Source organism: Anas platyrhynchos, chromosome 1 (assembly GCF_047663525.1).
Source record: "Anas platyrhynchos isolate ZD024472 breed Pekin duck chromosome 1, IASCAAS_PekinDuck_T2T, whole genome shotgun sequence".
Lineage (NCBI taxonomy): Eukaryota > Metazoa > Chordata > Aves > Anseriformes > Anatidae > Anas > Anas platyrhynchos.
The window spans coordinates 16138223-16163111 of NC_092587.1; the positions used below are offsets into that span (position 1 = coordinate 16138223).

General features: G+C 39.7%; 2 protein-coding genes across 5 annotated transcripts; both read left to right on the forward strand.

Moving 5' to 3' along the window:
• Positions 1-141: 141 nt before the first annotated feature.
• TPRKB (TP53RK binding protein) lies at positions 142-3364 on the forward strand. Its single transcript, XM_027458858.3, has 4 exons — positions 142-306; positions 962-1084; positions 1377-1553; positions 1937-3364. Exons 1-4 carry the CDS (start codon positions 142-144, stop codon positions 2018-2020), a joined length of 549 nt encoding a protein of 182 aa, XP_027314659.1. The 3' UTR covers positions 2021-3364.
• Positions 3365-12864: 9500 nt separating this feature from the next.
• On the forward strand, positions 12865-24491 carry GTSE1 (G2 and S-phase expressed 1). 4 transcript variants are annotated; one of them, XM_005010263.6, is made up of 12 exons: positions 12865-12998; positions 14106-14189; positions 14892-14955; positions 15035-15650; positions 16848-17015; positions 18040-18172; positions 19350-19727; positions 19918-19990; positions 20405-20650; positions 21692-21866; positions 22977-23117; positions 24092-24491. In XM_005010263.6, the coding sequence occupies exons 2-12, from the start codon at positions 14111-14113 to the stop codon at positions 24173-24175; spliced, it is 2157 nt and encodes a 718-aa protein (XP_005010320.2). In that variant the 5' UTR covers positions 12865-12998; positions 14106-14110; the 3' UTR covers positions 24176-24491. The 4 variants fall into 4 exon arrangements, with proteins under 4 accessions (XP_005010320.2, XP_071888916.1, XP_021131161.2 ...); XM_072032815.1 differs by lacking the exon at positions 12865-12998 and adding an exon at positions 13041-13131; XM_021275486.4 differs by lacking the exon at positions 12865-12998 and adding an exon at positions 13278-13403.
• The last annotated feature ends 398 nt before the right edge of the window (positions 24492-24889 follow it).

The following is a 24889-nucleotide window of genomic DNA, read 5'->3' on the forward strand; positions in this document are numbered from 1 at the left end:
GGGGTGCCACAGCCGATTTTTCCCCCTTCACCAGCACCCCTAGGCGGGTGCATGCAGCGAGGGCTCTGTTTGCTGTGAGAAAAGGGCGAAAGGGTCCCAGAGCCCTGCGGGCAGCAGCCCCCCGGCCGCCCAGCCTCGGGCATGGAGGCACTCCGTGAGGCGGGGCTGGAGCTGCAGCAGGAGCTGGAGCTCTTCCCCGGCCGCAGCGTCGCCCTCCTCCTCTTCACCGGCGTGCAAAACGCGGCCGCCCTGCGGAGGAAAGCCATGGAGGGGGCCGTGGAAGGAGCGCTCCTCAACCCCGCCATGGTGAGGGGGGCCCGGTGCTAGCGGGGGGCGGTGCGGAGGGGCCGCCATGGCGGGGCCGCCACGGGCCCGCTGCCCCCGCGGGGCCCCTCAGCGTCGTGCGAGGGCTCTTCTGTGTAAAACATGCTGCCCGGGAAGGATGAGAGGCATAAAAAGGTGTCTTCTTGGTTCCCGTGGCATCTGATTTCCTGGAGTTATTTAAATGTAGCTCCACCTGCGGAATGTAGTACGAGCTGAGCGCTGCTCTTGTCAAAAATCAATGGTGTGCGGAGCCTTAGTGCTCGTGTAAACTCCTGACTACTTTCTGAACCGATTGTTTGTTGTCACTAGAATTAGAAAAGTAGTAGTCATGAAGGAAAAAAAGATTTGAATCTGTCAACTTACCAATAGGAGATTTATTAACACAATTCTTTTTCATAAGATTCCAGTAATCTGACTGAGAGTGTAATCATTATTTTTACGTCAAGCATTGCCCCTCTCAGTAAGCCATCCCATTTGCTTTGGAAGAACAAGAATTGCTAAAAACATGCAGTACACTTAATTGCTCACTCTTAAAATTACAGACTCAAGCCATCAAAGTTATTTGGTCAGTTGTTTTTTTTTTCAGCATTCAAAATATTGTGTTGAATTTCTGTTTAATTTATGTCATATTTTACAGATCGTAGATCCTTTTCAAGTTCTTGTGGCAGCCAACAAAGCAGTTCATCTACAAACGATAGGTAAAATGAAGACCAGATCTCTCAACGCAGAAATTATTTTCAGCCTTTCACCAAACAACAACGTAAGATTTACTGATCAAATATCATTTTTGCCAAAGAAGCTTGCTAATATCCCTGCAGCCAGACTAAATACAGGTATTCACCTAACAGTTTACCTGGAATACTAATAGAAGTTACTGTTATATTTAGTAACACTAATATGCTGTTATTTCTTGTAAACTCATCAGAATTCCATTATCATAAAATGTTTGTTAATTTATACTTAGGGTTTATTTGATCCAGTAGCTGAAAAGATTGTTTAGATGTAGTGAGAAAATGACTTGCAGTATTTTGATCTTTTCCATCTTTTCTTAGATTTCAGATGCATTTAAAAAGTTTGGCATTTCAGACAGCGACACAGCAGTACTCATTGTTCTGGTTGTAGACAGAGAAAAACCTCTAAATCTGGAAGATATAGCATCTCATGTAGAAGGCCAACAGGTTGCTCTAGATGAACTTTCCCAACTGACAGACACTGCCAAAGTTAAAAAGGTATGTAACCAAAAGAGGCGACTGGGTCAGGTAAAATAAATTACATAATTGTCTATTTATATGCCTCAATTTACATAATTCACATAGGGTTTGTTTTTCTTTAGTATGACTGAAAACTTGTTTTACGTGCAACTTTTTCTTATAATGCTTTTTTACTCTGGAAAAAAAGTTGTAGTCCTAATGGTCTGACATCACAAATTTTAAGTTATCAAATTCTTAATGTTGTCAGAAAATTGAAACATAAAAAATGAATTCCAGATTCATTTTGATTTTCAAGGGGGAAATCTTTGTGTGTGTGTACTTTTTTTTAATGTATGCAATGGACTTTTCTTCCTGCCACAGCTTTCATGTTTTTCTTTCTTTTTTTTTTTTTTTTCCTGCAGATGTACAAGATCACTCCACAGGAAGAAAAAATGGGCACCTTATTAGACAGTATTGTTTGCAGAATGTCAACAAAAGATGTTTAGTGAAAATGTGGAAATAAATTTATTTTGAAGGAAAAAGTGGACTTCTTAAGATGTAAAAACACTTTGCAACTCTGTATCTCAAGACAATATGGTGTAGTACTGAGTTGTTGGTTACATCTGGGCTTTAACTGAGTAAGCTTGGATGTGGGGGTTATCCTGGCTGTATTCTAAGCACAGAGATTAGTTTGGCTGTGCTAAGCAGAATTTGCCATTGACAAATTGTCCATTTTCCTAATGATAAAAAATGACTTTTGCCAGAACCTTAAGCTGATCGTAAACAGAAAGTTTGGAAATTTGTACTTACTTTTTTTCAGCAAATGTTCTGTTATCCCTCCACAGGTTTCAGATATTTTTTATCAACCCTACCTTGATTTGATACCTGAATTTGATGCACAATATCATTTTAATGATACTACTACCAGATTTTTCTGTCTCTGTAGTGTGAAGTATTGCTGATGGCCTAGGAAAATGGAAAGTTTCTATAAACTGTCTTCAGTACTGTCTTTCTACTAATGGGACAGTCATTGCCCAGCGTTTGTGAAAAGGAATGGGGGTGCATCATTGCACCCAGCAATGTGTGCAGAGGTGCAATGTGGAGCAGGGGTTTCAGTGATGTGCTGAGGAATGATTAAGGTCAGTATGGATGGTGCTAACACCAGACAATCTGATGTCATCGGATGCAGTGTAGTGCTGAAATACTGCTGTATTGCTGAGTTATTTTAGTGTTAGGTTTAAAGGATAATGAGAGCTTCTTTTACTGTCTAACACCGAGTGGCAGTGGTGACATCTGAAAGCTTGGTTACAGGTACAGAATTCACAGAGAAGTTTGCACCATAGATTTACTCACTTTACATTGTAGATATAATTTACGTGGCATTCCAATAGAATTGTTGAAATAATTTTGCTTTGCAGAATCACTGTTAGGAAAGAGCATCAAAGGCAGCTAAAGAGAATGCTGATTTCCAGCAGTCACCAGGTCCGAGTGCCCTCGGTATCATTTGATCACAGGCACCCTGATTAAGACAAATGACTGTCCTAATTAGGTAGCAGTCTGTAGTTTACTGTTATGCTTTATTTTTTTTCTGGGACATGTATAAAACTGTATATTTCTCTGCATTTTTTTCCTGATGTTCTGAGTTGTTAGGTTTTTTGTACTGTAGCCCTGTGATGGAAGCATTCTTATGACATTATTATGGGTTCAAATCCTTCTTCTGGATTGTTGCAATTAGAGATCTTAAAGAATTGGTTAGAGGTCCTTTGCAGCCATTTTTTCTAAGATATAGCCAATATTTAGCAAATACCAAGGAAATGACAAGGTTTATCAAAATAAAATATTCAAGAGAAGTGGGTGTGCTGGTTTCTTGATATGAAAATGGTTTTACAGAATGTTTTATCCTTTCTAAAGGAAATGTGAGGCATTATTAAGAGATGGAGCTTAGGCAGGGCTTGAGTCTTCCTGAAATAAAATATGAGTAACATCAGCATGGCAGAATGACTGTGGAAAATAAAAGACTTGTTTTCATTTTCTGACAGTCCAGTTGATACATGGAGTATGTCATCAGATTTGCTGGCTCCACTGCTGACATCAGTTTGAGTAGTTTAGAATAACAGCAGACAGGTATGCTTAAACCACAGCCTTTTTTGAACATGTATAAATCATCAGTCTGGTCTGGTTAATATAAAAGAAATATTAATGAAAAGATCACTGTGTAATAACTGATACACACATTCCAAACCTGGGTTCTCAGTTTTTAATTCTAGTGAGGTTACTTCATTGGTGCAGAACCCATAACTAGTTTGTTACTGTTGTCATGTATTCCAAGTTAAATTATGAAAGTGATTTACTGTGGGAGCTGTTTTCCTGGGTGGATTTCCAGGGAACGATTTCAAGAGCTGTAGACTCCATCACATTCGGTCAGAAAGGTGATTTGGATCTGTTGACAGAGAGGGACTATGCCATCACCCTACATGACCTCATTTTTCCCCTAGTCGTGACTGCGTTATCAACTTATTTACAAAAATTCAAACAGTAATAAATGTAGATTCTGTTGACCCTGCAAATTTCTGTTTGTCTTTCTGAATACATTAAATATTACTAAGTTTATGCCTATAATTTAACTGTTAATCAACTACCCCTTCTATCCAGCATGGCAAAAGTTTATGGAGAAAAAATATTTAACACTTTGTAGCTTAAGGTATTGATGCATCCAAGCCAGCCTAGATACATTTAACAGCTTAAGATGCTATTTGATGGTACATGTAAGCCAGTCTAACATTTTGCTCTGGCTGGAAGGCCGTGGTCTGATTTCCTCTTTGATTCACATTCTCACAATTTTCCTTGTTTGTCCTAGCATGCGTTGGACTAGCTACATCAAGTCAATTTGCAGAGCAGTAATCCAAAAAAGAAGTGGGTAGCGTTCTGCCACATTAATGTGCCAAATCAGGAGAGCCAGCATGGGAGCAGTGGAAGAGAGATCACCCTAGATGTCCCAGCATTTCCATGACTGTTCCCAGCACTGCCTTAGCCACCAAGTGCAACTCTGCTTCTTTGTCAAAAAACGTGGCTAGCCACTGGGGCAAAAGTGAGCCACCAGTTGCCATGTTCTCTCTCAGGGTGGTGCCATTTGTTCTGCTAGTAATCTTTAATATGACTTCTTTGTTTCATTTTACAGAATCACAGAAAGGCTGAGGTTGGCAGGGCCCTCTGGAGGCCAGCTGCTCCAACCCCTGCCCAAGCAGGGACACCCAGAGCAGCCTGTCCAGGACCATGTCCAGATGGCTTTTAAGTATCTCCAGGAAGGGAGACACCACAGCCTCTCTGGGCAGTTGAATTTCATTTATTAGGAAACTTAATTCTGTACCGTCTTTCACACACAAAGAAATCTTACACGTAGCCCTGTCCTAGCTCTGAAAAGTTCAGTACTAGATTGCTTTCAGAGTCCTCAGTATAACTGAGAGTATTTTTCCACAAAGCTCAGTTACGAAGTCTGAGAAATGATTATGGAGGAATCTGAAAGAGACGTCTTGTGATCAACACCAGTGCAGCAAGTGATTATTCCCCACTCTCCTGCATTGCAATCCTTAGCTAAGGAGAGCAGGGAAGAATCATAAAGACAATCTTTTCATAAGGAGACTATGAAAGCTACATTCTGCCTTCTCAACTTCATGCTGATCCCCTCCCCCGCCCCCCCTTTTTTTTTTTGGTGGTATCTCAAACTCCAGATACTTCTATGTGTTCTTCAAGAAAATAGAGATTTTTTTTTAATGAAGGTGAAAATTTGGTGGTTTTCAAAACATTGAATGTTCTGCTGTGTCCTCTGAACTTTCATGTTTTCCTCTATCATAAGGTGAGAGAGAGGAAACAACCATTTTCAATACCCTATTTGGGTCTCCAGCGCTTCACAGGCAGGATTATATCTGCAGTATTTACAAAATCAGTGAATAAATCCTAAACTCTGATGTGCAGCCAATTGCTCTAGCCTTGTGTGTGTGGTGTGCAGCCAAATCCTCCAGCTCTGTTTGTGTGTGTGTGTGGTAGTGTTTCTTTTTGTTTGTGCCGCCCTTTCACTATTATGCCTGTACATGACATGGATTGAACAAAACCAGCAGCCTGTGCTTCTAAAAGTCAATGACTAAAACCTCCTATTCTGCAGAACTCACTTTCCTGATTAAATGTTTTGCAATACATGAGTTTCTTGGAGGAGGACTATGTAGCAGAATACACAAAGCTGTATTTTACAATGAGTTTATAGTTCTTGCTAAAGCCAGCAAATCATTACTGTGTGAGTTAAAGATGATGCCAAGCTTTCAGCCTAGGCAGGTCTGATACATGACACATCTGAACTGCTGGCCAGTCCATCATGTAACAGGTGTATATATCCACCTCTGGGCACGTGGTGGATATATCCCTCGGGAAAATCTCATGCTCTCATGGCTGAGGCAGTCGTCCTCCCCTCGGGGGGCTGCAGGCAGCCTTCACCTGTGGGAAGGTGAAGGATCAGAAGTATACCCACCACGTGGCTGGGGAAACGTATGTTTTGGCATAAGATGTGAGAGGTTCTTGAAGGAAAGAATCTGATGACAGATTCTTCAAGGAAAGAGAGAAGCTGAAAGCAGGCCGCCTGCACATCCAACCAATTCCTCCTGATTGTGCTCTGGCCATATCCAAAAGCAACTGTGAAGAACATAGCACAAGTGCTCCAGATTACTTTTCCTCCAGTTCAGTTTATGAGCTGCAGCCTGTGCACCTCTGAACTATGTGTTTAATACCAACAAGGTGTGTGTTTCTAAAAGCTGTGTATGTAGCTTAAGATTCTGTACATCAGGTTGTTAGAACACGTAGCCAATCTGATGCACAAAATCTTAAGCAAAGGAAAAAAGTGCTTCAGCCCCTGGTTAAGAGTTCAGCAAGTTGATTCCCTTCACCTTTAAGTGTGCCTGCTCCTTCTCTGTTCAGTGGCTTCCTCTCTTGCCATCCTAAGCCTCAATTGCCTGGTTTTATTTCCCAAGCCCTTCACAGTTTACATCTGTCTCCTCAAGTATAAGCTTGTTCTCCTGCTTTGTTATGTTTTCAAAGCAGCAGCGTCAGGCCTCCTTCTGTGCCTCCTTAAGCCAGGGGAAGCTCTCTTCATCACTTTCACAATAGGTGATTATAGGGGACCACTCCTTGACCTCTTGTCATAACCATCTCTCTCTCTCTCCTATAAAAGCTGTGATGATGGTAAACATCCAGAGTGCTGAGCCCGGTGCCCATCACACAGCCCCAGTAGCCTGTTTCTTTTCACACCGTTGTCAGGACATATAAATCCCTCTGTCTCCTCTTGTACTTAAAAGGTACATTAACAAGGGAAGGGACGGTGCTTGTGCTCTCACTTGTAATATTAATTCATCATCCGTGCTTTATGACTGGACCCGTGTGTTCTATGGTGATGTATTTAATACACCAAGCATCTGTTTTCTTATTTCCATGTGTGCTGCTCTTCAGGCAGCATTATCAAAGCTCTGCTCTCATCACAAACCACGAAGAGGTGCTGCCTTACCCAGGGTGTTTGCCTGGGGCTGCAGGAGCACTGATTCCACACTGGCCTTACAGCTGACATGGGTCTCTGCTCGGGGCTGCACTGAGCTTTGTGAATACTCCTTGGGGAACTCATGTAGGTCTTCTCAGAAACATCTTAGTTTCCATACCCCTCCTGGTTATGCATAGGTATCAGAATAAAGTACATTGTGCTTACAGGAATTATGTGAATACAGTGGTAGCTTAATCTCAATTTCCAATATCCCCTTTTTACACATCCAACAATCACAAACCCTATTGGCTCTAGCAGCACACTCAAGAGTTCACATTGAGTTGTTGTCTGCTTATAACAGCCAAAGCTTTGGGTGGTTTTTGTTTGTTTCTTTTGTATTGCTACTTCCTAGGACAGAATCCTCTGTCCTTTAATATGACTTCAGTGTTCTCCCTACAAGCATACCATCTGCCCAGATTCCAAGGAGAAAAGTCGTCTGCAGCTACTACTTAATTAAAGACATGTGTCTATCCCTAAGTATTAAATATGTCTTGCAGTTCTTCAGTTATTGGAATATTATTTGTTAGTTTAGGCAATGCTGAAATCTAGAAATTAAGCTAAGTTTGAGCTCCAAAGGCTCAGACTCTGTTCCCAACAGCTGCTGCCCTTCAGAGCTGCCTGTCTATTGACCTGAGCTCATCAGGGCTAGGTTACCATGCAAAGCTGAAGACTGAGCCACATGGTCCTGCAACAAAGGATGCTTAGAAATACAGTTTATTTCATGGGTTCATTCCTGAGGTTACACCAGAAGTTGAATGCATGCAGATGCAAGCCCTGTCATCCATATAAACTCCCTTCAGCAACTGAGATGAGAATTCGATTTGTTCAGAAGTCCTTTGTCTGCAGGATAGCTGTTTTTATTGATTGATTAATTTATTTTTTTCCTATGTTGTTGTGGCAAGGCAGATAGTTGCCTGTTCATAATGCATGTTTTACCATGGATTTGGACAGGTAATCTTAGCAGAGGTAGAGACTGGACAACGTAAGATTAGAAAATGGAAAACTGCTTTGATATACAAAACACTGACAGATAAAAATATTAGTTGAACTCTTCTTCCCAAGAGTGTATTATGCTTAGAATGTTTCATATACATGCAAAGGGTAATACAAACAAGTTTATATGTTATATACAAACAGTTATATTATTCACAACATCATGTTCTGTACATTGCCTATTAAATCGCTTCACAGCTTCAGTTCCACAAGTAGCAGTAGTCTAAGCGGTTTCAAGTACACTGTAATAGGCAGGGACCATTCTTTTTGTACCTCCTGGGTACAAATAATCAATACAAGTATTTTTTTAAAATATTTGACAAAGGAAGCGTACTGCTACTACTATATGTATGAATCCTTCCTTGTCCAGGCTCCCCAGATTGCCATCAGAAGGACCATGACGATCACTGTGTAAAGCGTAAGGACTGTAGCAAGCTCGTCTCCACGCTGTCGCTTGAACCCAGAGGTACTGTGCCAGTTCTCATGTGTGTTGGCATTGTTTCTCTGTCTGTTGTGAGCACGGAGCGAATGTATCCTACCACCAAAAGAAAAAAAAAAATCTGTTTATTAACAGTTCAATAGTGTTTATAATGAGTCCAGAGTGTGCGTTGAATCACAGGCTAGATTTGGGAAAGAGCTCTTCAAAGTGTATGGGGCTAATAAAGGAATTTCCATAATTGGAAACGCAGAACATTTACTGGCCGTTTGGTATATCTCTCCCACTGACACGCAGAGAGATTGGACACAGGCTTCTGAGAGGATGCACAGTGCTCTTATTCTCTGCTGGTGATACAGATCAGTTTTATGAGAAAAAACACACCCTTATGTTTGGCAATATTATGCAAGTGGCACGGTGAAAAAGAAAACAAACAAAAAAACACAACAATTTCTAAAGCTTTAATCCATGGGAATAAGCACAGCATATGCTGTGAGAGTTTCCCATTCTGCTCTGATGATGGGTTTCTCTCTCTGCTTTTTAGAAGGGATTACCCCCAGTGATTGATGTCACTGTATTCTTTAGCCAGCGATACCAGTCAGGAGCAAATACACAAACAGTATCTCCAGTTTTCTCTGAAGTAACATTTTATTCTCTCTGATTCGGATTCTACATTGCTTTGCCACCTTTCCCGAATGGTTTGAAAGTGGAAGTGCTAGTCTAGAGTAAGTGACCTCCAGCTATTGTTATCTCAACTGAAAAATTGCCTGTTAAGCTCCAGTGAACCTGCTTTTTATTTATTTATTTATTTATTTATTTATTTTAGAGAGAAAAATGTTAAATGCCCACAGTTTCTCTTAAATGGAACGCCAAAGGGAGATCAATCAGCCCGTGACTTTGCTGTATCTTAGGAAGGGGTCTGAGGAGTATTAGACGCATTACAGCTCTGGTTCATGCATTTTTCTGCTGTCATTATCACAAAAGAGTAGGAGTTACCAAGAAAAATGTTATGGCAGATACAGCCTATAAATAAAGAGCTTTAAATACAAACTATATTTAGATACCTATGCACTCTTGGAAGAGAGCTGTCAGAACCGAAAGAATGAAAAATGTGGAAGTGCAATCTGCAAAGGTAATTCATCAATAAAAGAGAAGTTCTGCAGCTGAGATTTTACAGGAATTCATTTTGGAATAAGAAATGCACATTTATCAATGGTATGAGGACAAGGGCTACCTTCTGTGTAATCAAAAACTAGGTAACATAGATCATGATTATCTGGCAGCATTATGTTAAGACTGCGAGGGGAATGTTGTCAATATTTTGCTTTCCCATTTCTACCTGCCCGAGGTGAATGCAGCTTACCTCCTGCAAGCATTCATGGTATCGTGGTGATTGTGTTCCCAATGAATCAGATTTCTTCTCGCAGAGAGGAAGAAGTAGTCCTTGTTTATCCTCTTCTCTCCTTTCACAAAAGAGGAAAAACTCTACCAGCAAAAAGAATCTTTCTTCCGAGCGCACCAATTTGACCAATGCTGGTCTGGGAGTGCCTGATATGTGTCCATCAAAGCTCTCAAATTGCTGGTCTTCTAAAGCTAATTTTGACACAATTCTTCAAGAAATTCCCTGGAGCAGCTCACCAGGCAAGTGATGAGTAATCCCAATGACTGACTTCTAGCTGCTGGGATCCCTTCTTATAAACAGTGGCTAGCTGCTAACATGCTGCCAGATTCATAGCAACAGAAGTAACGCACAGATGGAGGGTGCTGCTGGTGAAACATGCAGGATGAGCTGTAACTCAGAACTTTCTATTAGATCACAGGCTATTTTTGCGTAAAACTTAGTTCCTTTCTATAATTGTAATTGGGTTTAACTTGCCTAGAGTGAAATTTCAAGCTACCACCACTTAGATGTACTCTAACATTCAAACATTTTTATGAAAAATATGAATCTTCTTTAATAATTTGTTGATTTTTATAAGACAATCAGATTCTGTAAGCAGTCAATAGCCAGTATATCAGCATGAAACAAAATATTTGGGCATTTAGGATTAATAAATAAGTCACATACATCCTATTCTTCCCTGCTCACCAGAAACCATCATTAACAAGAGATTGTGCTAATAGAAAAGTTCTCCCAAAAATTGTGCATTGCATCATTAGCTGGGTTTATGATGGTTTAAACATAATAAGTCAAACAGACCAGCAAGCATTTGTAGGGCTCATTAATAGAGCGGATTTAAATTTGTAGTTTAGACAAACAGCCAAAAGCCTTTCTTTCCCAAAAGAAAATCTGAACATCATGCATTATCTTTAAAATGCTACATAAATAAAATAACCTTACTACTTATTTAAATGTTACTATAACCTTATTGTCACATTTAATTGCTGTTGACTTTAGACAATTCCAAACTTGTACTTCTGGTACGTGTGTAAAGGTTTTTGCTGTTCTCTCCCATGGCGTTTTTGTACAAATCATATTTGATTCCTTTAGTTTTCCTAAAATCATTATCAATGCCCAAATATCTCTTGGGATATCACTTACACTCTAGAAAGTCTGTTAGATAAAATTTAAAATACAAAATAAATGTTCAAGTTTACAGAATTAAATGCTTTAAATCTTGAGACAGCTTGTTTACTCATGCACTCATCTGTCTTAAAACTCTATTCCATGAATACCATTTGTAAAAAAAGGGATATTTTGTTCTCATCAAGACTGTACCAGTTTAATAGAAACTGTTTGGAGTCTCCATTTCCTTTAAATGAAGGCATTGCAACTATAAAGGCAGTACATCAGTGTGCACTTCTACAGGCGTGCATGTGCCCTTTACGTCTAACAGCTATGTGAGGAGCAACACAGTGTCCCTGTAACCAGTGGAGTTACTGAGGATATCATATTTTTCATTATTGATAATATTTTAAGCATAGAATAACAGAAATATTACAGTGACTTCAAGGTAGAAATATAGACATCAGTAAAAAATTATAGGCTTCCACTGATTTTAATCAGTTATAGCTTTTACAGATCTCCTTCTGAGGATACAGACAGTTACAACTTTTGGATTCTGCAAAAAGAGCTGGATGCCTGTATGCTTAAACAACATATGCAGAGGGGTAGATGCCACAATAAAAGCTGTACACTATTCTTTTTCTGTATATTTTTAATTTTCATCTTTTTTTTTTTTTTCTACTTTAGTCCTAAGATCATACCACTTGCTGCCTACTTGTCCCTTTCTCCATTAGTTTCATCTCATTTTTCTGCTTCTTTTTAGTCATTTCACTTTTTGACTGAACTAAGCAAAAATAAGTAGGTGGAAGCCTAATGTTAGAAGTATGAGATTAATGATTTTTGAACATGCAATAAACTTTTGAGATCTCCCAAATTTTCTTCTTCTTCTCTCTCTCTGTCTCTATCTCTCTCTGTCTCTTTCCCATCCAGTATCATAATTTTCTGTGGGGAGTATTATCCTTTATAGTGCACATGGCCCAGTTTTGTTAATACAGGCATGGATGCTTGCTCATCTTTACTGAAAAATAATCATTGTTGAGCTGTTGGTGAAACATTCTCTAGGCTAAATCAATGCAAGAGAAGAAAGGTAAAAGCATAGAAATGAAACGGTTACATCAGTAACAGTAATTCAGGGACCCATGAGAAAAACACCAAAGGGAGCAGCTATAAAATCCTGAGAGAAAAGTTGAATCCTGAAGTTGAAAGACAGCAATTCTTAATTATCAAAGATTTGTCCTTTTTACAAGCAACAAAACCAGACAATTCCCACCTCACTGACAAGCGCCTGCCAGGAGAGACTCAGCTACTTCAGAAGCCGCCTGGATGTGGTCCTGGGCAGCCTGCTCTGGGTGTCCCTGCTTGGGCAGGGGTGGGAGCAGCTGGCTCCAGAGGGCCCTGCCAGCCTCAGCCATGCTGCGATTTGGTCAGAACTGTTAACAAGCGGCGTTGTCCTGGTGTTTCTTAGTGGCATCGCTCTACTGTTAAATCTACCACGTTGATCAGACAGCCCATTTCAGCTGGCACTGACAGGGATTGACATCCAGGAACGTCACCGCTCCTTGTAACCTCCCTGCACGGAGTTTTTCCCTTGTGTGCACGCTGCCGGGGTCAGGCAGGTGACAAGAAGCGGCGATGCCATTTCAAGCCCCTGAACTTGAGGGGCGTCAAGTGTTGAGGGGTGGCCAGGTGTGTGCGCCCAAGTGGAGCAGGAGGAGCCACCGCCTTGGGCATGTGCGCCACAGCAGCCCCCGATGACCCTGTGACTCTCCAGGGGAGCCATGCTAATTGCAGGTGACTAATTACGTGTGTTTAATTTGCTAAAAACTGGCCACAGTGAGAGCCGCCGGGGTACCACAGCCAACTACAACCCCCACAATACCCCGAGGCGAAGCCGTATCGTTCGAACGGGCCAATGAGGGCGCGCGGGGGGCGTCACGTGAGGGGGCCGCCATTTCAAACGGCAGCCCCGCGGAGGTGAGGCGGCTGAGGGGGGACGGTGGGGCGCCGTGTGGAGAAGGGCCCGCTGAGGGAGGATGGGCTTTATTTTTATTATTCTTATTTTTATATATATCCCGGCTGCTTTATTTTTAATTCAGAGCTGTGGAAGGTGCTCGTAGCCTGGGGGGTGGCGGGGTTCTGGTACAGGGCTCTAGGAGCGTTGCCCACCTCAGTTGTGTGAGTCTAGCTGTAGAGCTTCGAAGTTCTTAAGGAATTTCGTTTAAGGAATTAAGGAATTTCAAAAGCTGCCGTGTTTGAAGGCTTTTTATAAAGGTTGCAGATCCATATGTATCTATATGGTCTATATCTGTCCGTATATATTCATATGGATATATCTCTATATGTTTAAACATGTGTGTATATATATATATATATAATCAGGTAATTCAATATTTTATTTCAAAAGAGTGTGGAGAGATCTTTCTCGTCGTTTATGTGGCTGTCACTCACCATTACGTATAGGGGTGTGTGATGGTTTTAGTCAGCTGAGCTCCGCCACAACTGCCACTCTCACCCATCACAGGGAAAAGGGGAAAAAATCTGATGGAAGGGGCTCCACAGGTTGGAGGGAAACTTCAGATGAAACTTAAGAAACTTCATGGTGGAATTGGACTCAATAATCCTTATGGGTCCCTTCCAGCTCGGGATATTCCATGATTCTATGATTCTGCTCTGGCACCTGGAGCACCTCCTGCGCACCTTCTGCACTGACCTTGGTGTCTGCAGGGCTTTTCCTCGTTCCTCTCTCCCAGCAGCTGTTGCATAGCAGTTTTGTTTTTTTTCCCCTGTTGTTAAATCTGCCCTCACAGAGGCATAACCATCACTGCTGGCTCTGCTTTGGCCAGCAGTGGGCCCCTTTGGAGCTGGCTGGAACTGGCCTGTATCTGACATGGGGCAGTTGCTGGGCACATCTCACAGAGGCCACTCCTGTAGCCCCCCTGCTATCAAAACCTTGCTACGTAAACCCAATACAGGATCTTCAAACAGAATGTTCACCTTACTAAGTTGGTGGTAACAAAAAAAATCTGTGACCTAATTGTTGCTTTTTAAACCCAACTGCATAGATAATTCTTTGTTTTTTAGACACTATGGAGGAAGGAAAGGAAACGATATCACGTCACTCAAGTTGTGTGATTGAAGAAAAACTGGGTATTTGCATGAGTGATGGTAGGTGGAAGAGATAATGGGATATTTTCTAGCTATTCCTCATTAAAAAATAAGACAGTTCAGATTGTTAGACCTCTTGTAATTGCTTTGCATCTTGTTCTGTGTACTTGTTTTCTTCGTTACCGGTTTCAGGCTTAAATGTCCTCAGGATGTTGTGGAACTCTGGATTTTAGAGTATGTAGTGAGGTGGGTGACACGAGGTCATCAACTTTTCTCCTATATATCCAATCTGAGCTCTTCTCTTTTCCTTATCTGCCTGCTGCTGATTCAATTAGTATTTAGTGTATATATTAGTTAACAGGAAAACTTCTTCTCATTGCCTCGTCTTAATGTTATGTAGCGGTCTAAACTGGAAGAGAACTGACTGACTGGATGTCTGGCTTGTCATCTAGCTTTTGATTATGTATTCTCAATTTGCTTGATTGGGGCTGCTGATAAGCCTTTCCCACAGTCAGATCCCATGCTCCTGGTATGGATGCTTAGAAGCATACATTACTGTCTAGATCTTTCATGATGTTTGGGAATCTGTCACAATTATGATCATATTTGCAGCTGTACCATTAAAATAATAAAAAACATGTTCAAAGAAGTTACATAAACCTGACAACTGCCATCTGACGTCGGCTTCACAGTTACAAAAACATAATGTAGTAATTTTTATTGAAAATCCACACTGACAGAATTCTAATGAAGTTGTTGTAGTTTCAGACATTCCTCTTCTGACTGATGAGAAGTTTGATTTTGACCTTTCACTCTCTCCTGCAAGGTATGTTAAGCGTATACAGGTAAATATACCTTTAACATGCACAGAACATAGCTCTTGATTGACTTATTTTTCTTTATAGTGGAAATGAAGATGAAGTTTTTGTTGGACCTTTGGGGCACAAAGAAAAATGTATTGCTGTCAGTACTGAAGCAAAAAGAAGCACTGAAAAGAGTGAACCTGCTTCTGATGAGAAACTCATGTGGAGCCCACTGACAGGAGAGAAATTTGTGGAAATTTTCAAAGAAGCGCACTTGTTAGCGCTGCAAATAGAAAGAGGAAGTAAGACTGAACAGGATAAAATAAGCCAGGCAGAAGAACAGGAAAAGGAGATTATAGAAAAATTTGTTGAGGACTCAAAGTCAAAGTTAAAAATACTGAGAAACGAAAATATAGAGCAAAGTCCCAGGGCTGCTAAGAGGGAGACGTACTGCGTGTGGGATAGCCCAGCATCAAATCTGCCGCCTGGTTTTCAGAAGGGATCAGATAAACTTTTGTCAGGTAACAAAACGTACGTTCTTCATACTCCTTCAGACAGAAGCCCCGTCAAAATTAATTTATCTCCTGCAAAAATCACTGGCACCCCTCTGACCCAAGAACAGAAAACTAAAGAAGAAAATAAGAAAGCAGCTGGCAAACTGCCAATGGCTAAGCCTTCAGCTACTCTTGGAAAGAGTATTATGTTGACTGTAGAAAAGGTAAAGACATATCTGGGTAACGATGTTTTCCTTAAACATGCCCTTTTTTACAGGAACACTTGAACTGCCTACGAGGTTTTTATTTTTATAAGTTAACTTTAATCTTCTGGGGTTTTTCTACTTCTTAAAATCCTCAGGCAGGAAATTTGCACGTTCAAAAGAAAAGTGGGCAGGTAGTATAGTTCAGAAGCCAGCTAGTTTACCTATTATGGCAATGTAGAATAACTGCTGGCAAACTTCTTTTCCATTGTATTCTGTTTTGGGGAATACCTTTATTCCTGGCTTCTGTTTAAATGCTGTTGTTTGGTGGTTTGTTTCTGCTTGTAAAATTACTGTCTGTCCTTTGCAACTTACTGTGCAAAAATGGGTTTGTACTGATAACTCGTCAAGGGAGCTAAGGGAAAATGCAAATTATTTTGATATGACAGGAATTTTTTAGTTCTGGATCTTGTCCATATCTCTTCTCCAATTGTGGGAAGGACTGATGAGTGGTATAAGACTTAGGTTGTGGCTATGGGACAAACTGAAAATGGAATCCTAGGAAAAATTATCAGATTTGTAAGGTAACAGGTGTTTGCTAGTGACCTGTGCATACAAATCCCAGTCTAGTATACCTTCTGGATTTTAATGCTCTATATTTTGTGACTTAGGTTCCATTATGTAATCCAGATTTTACTGAAAATGGGAAATTTCCATCACCTATAAAAATGGAAGATTTCTTCTTTCTTCAGGTGCTTTAAGAAAAAGCACAGACTTAATGCATTAAGTAGCCAAATTTTACAGTATTGCCAGCCTAAATAGGCACTTCAGATAATGCGATCTACTATTATAGTCTCATCCTTTGCAAGTTTAGAATAAAGCAGAAGAGTACGCATTAAATGGAGATCTTAGAGATGTAAAGAACAGCCATTACAGCATGCAGGTAAACATGATTACATGAAATGTGCTGATGACAGTTGCAGAACTGTCATTTGGTTGATTTCTAATCTGTTCAAGGCTGTTCTAATAACTTACCAAATATACTTGCTAGTCTAAGATAAACTATATGGTATAAAGACTAAGTAAGGGCTTGACTGGATTCAGTGGCTGTTTTATTGTCTATTGTCTTGGTTTCTTAACAAAACAGCTTGAGCAAAAACTTTATAGTGGTTTATAGAAACACTTGCGGCTTTTAAAATGTTGTCTTGAAATTTGCAGCCCAAACAAGGAAAACCTAGTACTTCTGCAAAAAGAGATGTGACCAGCGTGGGATCATCTGAAGATCTAATTTCTGATAAATCAAGTGCTGCTTCAGATGTCTTTGAGTCTTCGTTCAGTGGCAGTTCCTCAGTGCAAGGCAAAAAAGTCCTTCCTGCACCAAGTAAGGTAACGGCAAGCATTCTTAATATGAAATTGATCTTTGTGATTCTGTAAGGACAGAAAACAAAATATAGTTTGCTTTCTAATTTAAAGCCGTATTTCTGTGTGTGATGGGTTCAAGGAAAGGTAGTCCCTATGCTGTAATTGTCATCTTGACTGTGTGTCTTCTATGTCAATAACACAATGAACATACTTGAGAGCAACTAAAATGTGTTGGAGTAATAAGCACTGCCTTTGTTTTTAAAGCATGAGCTGCAGATAAGGGATTGGCAGTTTGCTGTAAGCAGCAGTGTGTAGCACCACCTGAAAAGGCTGCTATAACTTCCTAGAAGGAAGGAAACCTATAGCTGTCACTTCATTTGCAGCTGTAGACATCTGCTTAGCCCTGGGTGCCACTACTCTGCTGCTTTACACTTCTTTCAGTATGGTGCTGCAGTTTCCTTGAGGATGGTGTGGGTGGTGTAGAAAGGTAGAATGAAGAAGGCATGAGGTGTGTAGCAGAAGACAGATCAGTGGAACTTGGTGTTGCGTTTGGCTCATGTCTGCACTTGTGGGGACTGGTTGCAATCTAGTTGGCCTTTCTGTAAGTGGCAGTAGTTTGCTTGCTTCTAAGTAGGTGGCAGCGTATTTAACAGAAGGTATTTGTTCGCCCTCACATGACAGCATAGCCCTACGGTCCTGAAAAATGACTTACTGTTGTGGCATCTACTTAATTAAAATAATGCAGAGAAGTTTGTAGGAGTCCTGTATAATATTTACATAAGGATAAGTAAGATACAGAAAGTCCTTTTAAGTCTACACTTAGGTTTGTGGCAGAAATAGAAATCATGTTCCTAGATTTTGTATTCCAGTTCTATATAACGACCCAGTTATAATGAACTGTTTCCACGAAAATTCACTTTTTAAACTGTAATTTGAGGAAAGAATTTTTCCAATGGTCACAAGCAAATTACTGTAATGCCCAGCAGAAGCATAGCAGAGTAATGTGTTGAATAATCTTTCTGCTCACAAATGATATCTTCTGATTCAGCCTGATCTCAAGAAAACACATCTGAAACTTCCTGGTGTTGCCAGTCGAATCCCATCGAAAACTAGTTCCTCGTCATCTTTGTCAGTTTCCAGCCTGAACTCAAGTTTGCCCATTTCTCCCATAGGAAAGAATGGTAAATGCTCTTACTACAGAAATCAATTCTGAAGTAGATAAGTGTCTCTTGGCCTGTGGGTTTGAATGTTTTTAATGGTGTCTAGTACATCTAAGCAGTAAGAAATGTTTTGAGTGGAGAATAATATTTTTTAGGCTACCCAAATAAATCCCTGTGGACTAAAGATAAAATCTTAAACTTCTGTTGCTGGTGATAAATAGATTCATGTATGCATGATACCTGCATGTGAGTGACACAGCTAGAAAGTAAGCAATGCCTCAGGAAACCGGCTTTGTTGTGTGCTATCTTTTATTATAGCCAAGCGTGTAAGCTTATCCAACTTGAATTTAAAAAAGAAAACAAACAATACAAAACACCTGGAACTACAGAAGTGAGATGGAAAGCCTAGTTCCAGGTACTGAGTTTCTGTAAGACTAATAAAAATTCAAGCAGATTGAAAAGACTCTGGAGATAATCCTCTTGGTTGTATTCAGTGTTTTATTCCTTACTGTAGTAAGGATATTAATTTGACCCTTACAGTAAGCCTCAGAGGATCAAGAAAAAAGTCTCTCCCTAAAAGCACTGACAGATGTCACCGCACTTCTTGTAGATGTAGCAATATACCAAATTACAGCAAATTTTTATCATGTACTTTTTCTGGACAGACTATAAGGTATCAGTAGAAGTTAAGCCTTGGTAAGAATTTTTATGAGAGGGGAAGTATCTAGTCAAGATTCATCCTAGTCTGTAGGTTGCTTTCTGTAGAAGAAGTAAGAACCATACTGAAAACTGAAAAAAGCACCCATGGGGTAGTTCAGGTTGTGCTGTTAATCAGCATAACTTAAAGCATTAACCACTAAATGTCTGTTTAAGGGAATGATCCCAACTGTGCAGAGCAAAAATGCTGAAAATATAACTTGGATCTGCTAGCTGTTTTGGTGTTCTTTGAAGAGTATTATTTGACTTAATTGCAGTAATTCGGGTAGTTGGTGAGAAGAGCTTCAGGGAGTGTTCAGGGAGTAAGTTACTATTATATGTACATATGTATATATGTAATATACAACTGTTGGTTGTATGTTTTGTCCTTAAACCTGAGTTGTTTGAATATAAATTGCTGTTTTTCTGTGTGAGCTTAATCATTTTGATTAGCCAAAAACTTGTTATTTCTGAATCACTGCTTGTTGTCTTTCTATTTCAGGAAAATCAAGCACATCTTCAAAAGCTAGCGTGAGTGGCTCTAAACTTTCAACTGGTACAAATAGGCTGGCCCTGGTCAGACCTACTAGGGTGTCGTCTCTGCAGGCTGTCAGTACTGAGAGATCCAGCAAGCAAGAAAGATCAGCTAGTACTCCCAAACAATCTAGTGCTGTAAGCCTGGCTAAACCTTCAGCATCTGCAATGTCATCTGATACTGTAGGCAGTGGAATTCAGAGGATGAACTCTCTTCCCAATCTGCGTAAGCTATGCCAACAAAGTAAAGATGGAAGTGCAATAAAAGGAAGCCTGTTTCCGAAGCCCAAGTCTAGAGTTTTGTCTGTTCTTCCAAGTCAAATGAAGGGTCCAGTGAAAGCTGGAGGTAAGCATATGCTTTATGTGGCCTGTCTTCTACTGACTTGGCTGTTAAATGTTCCTTTGATTGCTTGTTGTTCATTTCACCATACTCCTATCTACCTCTTGGTAGAAACAGGTATTTTAATCGAAAGGTATCCGTAGTTATAAAAACCAATATGAATGTGAATAGCAATTAACGAAGTGTTTCTTTTTAGATACAACACCAAACAAGTTGGCACCAAAAGTTGCACCATCTCTTGGATTAACGTTTTGTGGCACAATTGGAAGGTAGGTCCAGGTTGAATGTACCAAAGTATACTTAGAATGCAACATGGACGGTTGTTGCAATAATCTTTAAAAGTCCTAACTACTTTGAAAGAAACTTCCTCTAGCCCCTTAAGACCCTCCAGGTTAGGCTGTGTTAATGGTTATCAGAACCAATTTCAAAATTAAAAAAAAAAAAAAAAAAAAAAAAACCACTACAACCAAAGCACTTCAGAAAGAGGATCACTTTTGTAGGGCTAAGCTAGAGCTGTTCATGAAAGATTATGAAGTCCCTATAGTGATAGTGATGTAGTTATTGACTTCATAATATCACCATTCTTTTATTGACCAAAGGCTGATTGTTTTCTATTGTCTGGTAAAATTGTATGAATAAAACTGTCCCTAGGAGTTCTTAGTTAGCGTGTGTTCCTTTCTCAGTGCCATGGCAGTCAGCACTCCCGTGAAAGCGTCAGAAGATGGGGTATTTCAGAATTCTGGTGTTCGTGAGAGGTCCATCTCCATGACTCCTGCCAGTCTGAAACAGTCTGCCTTACCCACACCTGTCCGTCGTATCTCGGGATTTCCAGCAGCGACTCCTAGAACTGCACCAAGAATGGCATCTTCTCCATGTGTTGCATCTATTCAAAGCTCTAGCTTTTCTACCAAGAAGACACATACAAATGGGTAAGGAACACCACCACCATTCCCCCAAAACTAAGTACTGTAGGCAAACGGCCTCTGAATAAAGTTTAATGACTTTCAGGCTTCAGGGTTCTCAGCTAAATGTGAGAATACAGCACTTGAGCATTTAGATGCTGTATAGGACAAGTGTGTGTGTGTGTATCTTGTGATTAGTAAAATACTGTCAGCCTTCAGATGAACCAACATTAACATTAAAGAACTATAGGAATTACTTGTATTTCTTGAGCTAGTGGGCAACTTAAAACTTGTGTCTGATGCTTTGACTGAAAACCAGATTTTTAGCTGGTGGTTTTTTTTTTTTGCTATTGTCTTTTGTTGAAGAGAATTAAGTAGATAAAATTAATTTTGTCCCATGCTGTCGCTCATGGTTCTGTAAAATTCCTTGGAAGCATCAGTCAAACGGTCAAGGATTTAGTTGACAGCTTCAGTTTGAGGAGATTTCCATTGATGTAATGGTTTGTACAAAGGGGAATCCTATGCAGGTAGTTAGCAACAGCAGGTTTTCTGTGAGGAGAATGTTATTGCCTTCTTATTAACTCAGCATCTTCTCACAAGTGCCATATATACACTTGCAGGCTTGCTTCAGGTTTGGTGGTGGTGAACACTAAGAGATCGGGCATCATTTCTACTTTGTCATGTTACTTAAGCTAAATGTCCCAAATAGTCTTTTTCTCTCAACAAAACAAAATTTCTGTAATCTTCAAGATTACAATTCCTTACAAAAACCGATCTATGAAACAGACAGCATGTATATGTCAATTTAAGATTAAAGTCTTCACCATCCTAGCTCACTTCTTTGCTATAGGCTGTAAATTTATTGCAGTAAAAGATATTTTGTATTTTTCAATGAACTAGCGTGCTTTTGGATCAAAATATGGGAAGCCGTACAGCCATTAAAACTTGGGGTAAAGAAAAAAGAGAAAATGAAGTTAGGGTGCTGCAGCTTTTGAGGAACAGTTTGACTTTATCTGTCTTTCATACTTCCTGCTGAGTAAAGAACTCAGCCCATGTTCTTCTCCCTAGTTCTAAACAGGTGAAGGATGCACAAATACCTTCCTCAGAAGATGATATATCTCCTCCACCCGTGCTGCCTCTTATGCTTGACTTCTCACCAGAAAAACCTGTGACAGAAATAGAAGAAAAATCAAAAGAGGCTGAAGTACAAAATCAGCTGGCTGAAGAGAAACAAACTAAGGAGGTAAGAAATGAGAATCAGTTTTTCTACAGAACTAAAACTGCTTGAAAATAAATTCAAACTAAGGGGTAAGTAGGAAAAAACACTTCACTACACACAGTTAAAATAGGTTAGCTCTAATTGTGCGCCCTCTAGTGCCTACTTCTAGTACTGAACATTTAGGTTTATACAGTGTTTAATCCTGTGTCAAAGCCAAGTGGTCACATACTTGCAGGTTGTAGAATTAAACTTCTAGATGAGCGCTGCAAAGTCTTTGGATTCGGTTAGGGAAGCAGCGTCACAGGGTGGTTCCTATCACAAAGCTCAAGCTTTTTAGAGGAAAAAAATGCACTGAAGTAGAGAAATACAGTTGCTTAGCAGCAATGCTACATACAGTGCTTAAGGATTAAACCTCAAAGTTCATGTAGCAGTAAACTTAGTTAATAAACTTAGTTAACTGTCACATACTTAGTCCAGCAAACACTCTGTTCTCCACACTATCAGAAAAATTAATCTGCTGGCACTCCACAAGTATTAAGGAAAAAATCTTTCAGAAGTACCAGTTCAGACCTATTAACGTGTCAAAATGTGGCTATAGGTTTCCAAGTATTCAGGCCTAGAATAAAAGCTGTAGATGAGTTACATGTTATTGTGTCAGTTTCTTAGTGCATTAGGTGACCTGCTGACAGACTTGAAGTATCTGTTACAGAATTACTTAGTACATGGATTGAGAAGCTAAGCCAGACAAAATGTAACAAAGTCTGGAGCTCTTCAGATTTTGTTTAAATATTTTAATTAGCTAAGTAACATTGCGTAACTGTAGTCAAGTCTTAAATATTTTTATTACTCTTATGTTTTAAATTTGACGTAATTTACAAGGAAAAAAAATGTTCTATGTACCAGATTTCTTTTGCTTTGCCTTACTGTAACTTCCTTATTTGTGGTGCTAGCCATTGGCAGAACAAAAGCTGAGTTTTCATAATGTGTGCAAACAATCCTGCAAGAAAAATACCCAAACTTTAAACTAAACCTGTCCTGTGATTATTACAGCTGTGTAAACCAAATTGACTGTATAAGTGCTTATGAAGGAAGCATGGAAAACAGAAGAAAACCTTCAACTATCTTTTTTTTCAGGTGTTACTGATAGATATTGAAGTAGATAAATCTCCCCCAGAAGCTTTGGAATGTGAAAGTAGACCTCTGATTGATCTTTCCAATACACCTGAGTTCAATAAGATTATTCCCCTAAAGCCTACGTTCTCAGGGCAGGTAAAGGTAAGTTGTATGCATGTCTTCTGGAGAAAAAAAATAACAAACTGGTGCAGATATGCTAGCAGAAAAATGTCAGGTGGCTGTGTATGCTTGTCTGCAGAGCAGCTCTACAGTAGTGTAGGAATTAATACCAGCTCAATATGTTCAGTAAGATACCGAATGTTAATCTGCTCTTCAGTAAAGAACATAATGTTTAAAATCTATGTGCACTAAACTAGAGCTGAGTGAACAGTTTGCAAATAAGAAAGAGGAGGAGGCTGGAGAAGAGCCTAATGCTTAAAGTATTTGTTAAAGAATGAAACTGTTCCTGAAGCAGGAAGTGAATTCTGTCTTCAGTAGAGTAGGCATGGTGACTACAAGTCTGTCTCTCCTGTGTAACTCTCCTAAACCCCTCCTCATCTGGAAGATGTGTTGGAACCCAGTCTAAATTTGACAAGAATTTCTTGGCAATTTTTTTTGTACAAAAGTGGCTTGAAGGTGCATTCCTCCAGGTGCTTTCAGATGAATGGTGGTAACTATGAGGATGTGGCCTCTGACATTAGATGTACTTGGGATCAATTTAATATCAGGCACTTTAAAACTTCAAAGCATCCTCAAAAGAGGATCACAGAAGTCTGACTTCATATGATGTTTGGGGCTATGTTTAGAGGAGTTCAGAAATGCTCTGTCCTGCCTGGATGATAGTGTCACTTGAATATGCGTAGCAGTGAAACCTAAAAGCATTTTAGGTTTTTAAAGGTAAGCATGGGGAATATCTACCTTGTAAGAAGCTTTGAGAAGCTTGTGCTTGTCTAAGAATGAGCTAGATCTTTTTTTTAAAAAAAAATACTAATCTGAACCTTAATGCTTGATCACAGTGCTTGTATCTGTACTTTGGATACTAATAGGAATTCTAAATGAAAATTTAGAATGTTAATAGAGAGTAGCTCTTTGTACATTATTAGTGGTGTTAAACTTTATCATTTATTTTCTTTCAGTTAATTGATTTGAGTTCTCCTCTTATCACTCTGAGTCCTGATGTAAACAAAGAAAATCTGGATTCCCCTCTGCTGAAGTTCTGAACTTGGACTGCAATGAAGAGTTCCCAGTATCTGTGATTTTTAAAGTCTTAGGTGCTACTCTTCACTCACACAGCTTTATGAAGATGAATGATGAAATGCTGTAGCAATAGAATTCTAACAGTCCTTATACAGTAAAACTCAATCTGACGTGGTATATCCATGAGGAAAACCTTAACGGCGTATTTAAACTTACGTCAGGGATAGTCTCTGTATTGGAAGCCTGCCTTTTTTAAAGTTTCCTACTAGTTGTCCTTTGCCTCTATTTCCTATGTGCAATGAAGATGTAACTTAAAAATAAATCGGTTTAACTAACAAAGGTTAATTTGTACAAAAGTTTTATTACAGGATTTGGTCAGACTATTTTAGCATTTCATTAAAATCTTAAAATGCAGGTGAAACTAGTGGATTTCAGTTTTTAATGCAAAGCTATTGCGAGTCAGGAAATAAATTCTTTACTGTTGAATTAGTGGAATATACTAACGTTATTAGCTGAATGGTTGTATGATTCAAAGAAGAAAGCAACAGCATGTTATTGCCAGATGGCTTGGCCTTGACATTTGAAGACTTAAATTTCTCCCTTTCAAATAGCAAAAAAAAAAAAGTTTGCAACACTTTCATGATATGTGGAAACTAAATACACAGAGGTGAGTGCAAATGAAAATGCACGCAATAGTAGCATAACTGTTGAAGTGAGATACCTCTTTTGGAGACCAG

Excerpts from the sequence above, each read along its gene's own strand:
- TPRKB (XM_027458858.3), top strand. The coding sequence starts at position 142 with ATGGAGGCACTCCGTGAGGCGGGGCTGGAGCTGCAGCAGGAGCTGGAG. Across the intron at positions 307-961 it reads CGCTCCTCAACCCCGCCATG|ATCGTAGATCCTTTTCAAGT; the intron begins GTGAGGGGGGCC and ends CATATTTTACAG. Across the intron at positions 1,085-1,376 it reads GCCTTTCACCAAACAACAAC|ATTTCAGATGCATTTAAAAA; the intron begins GTAAGATTTACT and ends ATCTTTTCTTAG.
- GTSE1 (XM_013103824.5), top strand. The coding sequence starts at position 13,456 with ATGTGGCTGTCACTCACCATTACGTATAGGG. Across the intron at positions 14,190-14,891 it reads GGGTATTTGCATGAGTGATG|TTTCAGACATTCCTCTTCTG; the intron begins GTAGGTGGAAGA and ends AAGTTGTTGTAG. Across the intron at positions 19,728-19,917 it reads GGGTCCAGTGAAAGCTGGAG|ATACAACACCAAACAAGTTG; the intron begins GTAAGCATATGC and ends GTTTCTTTTTAG.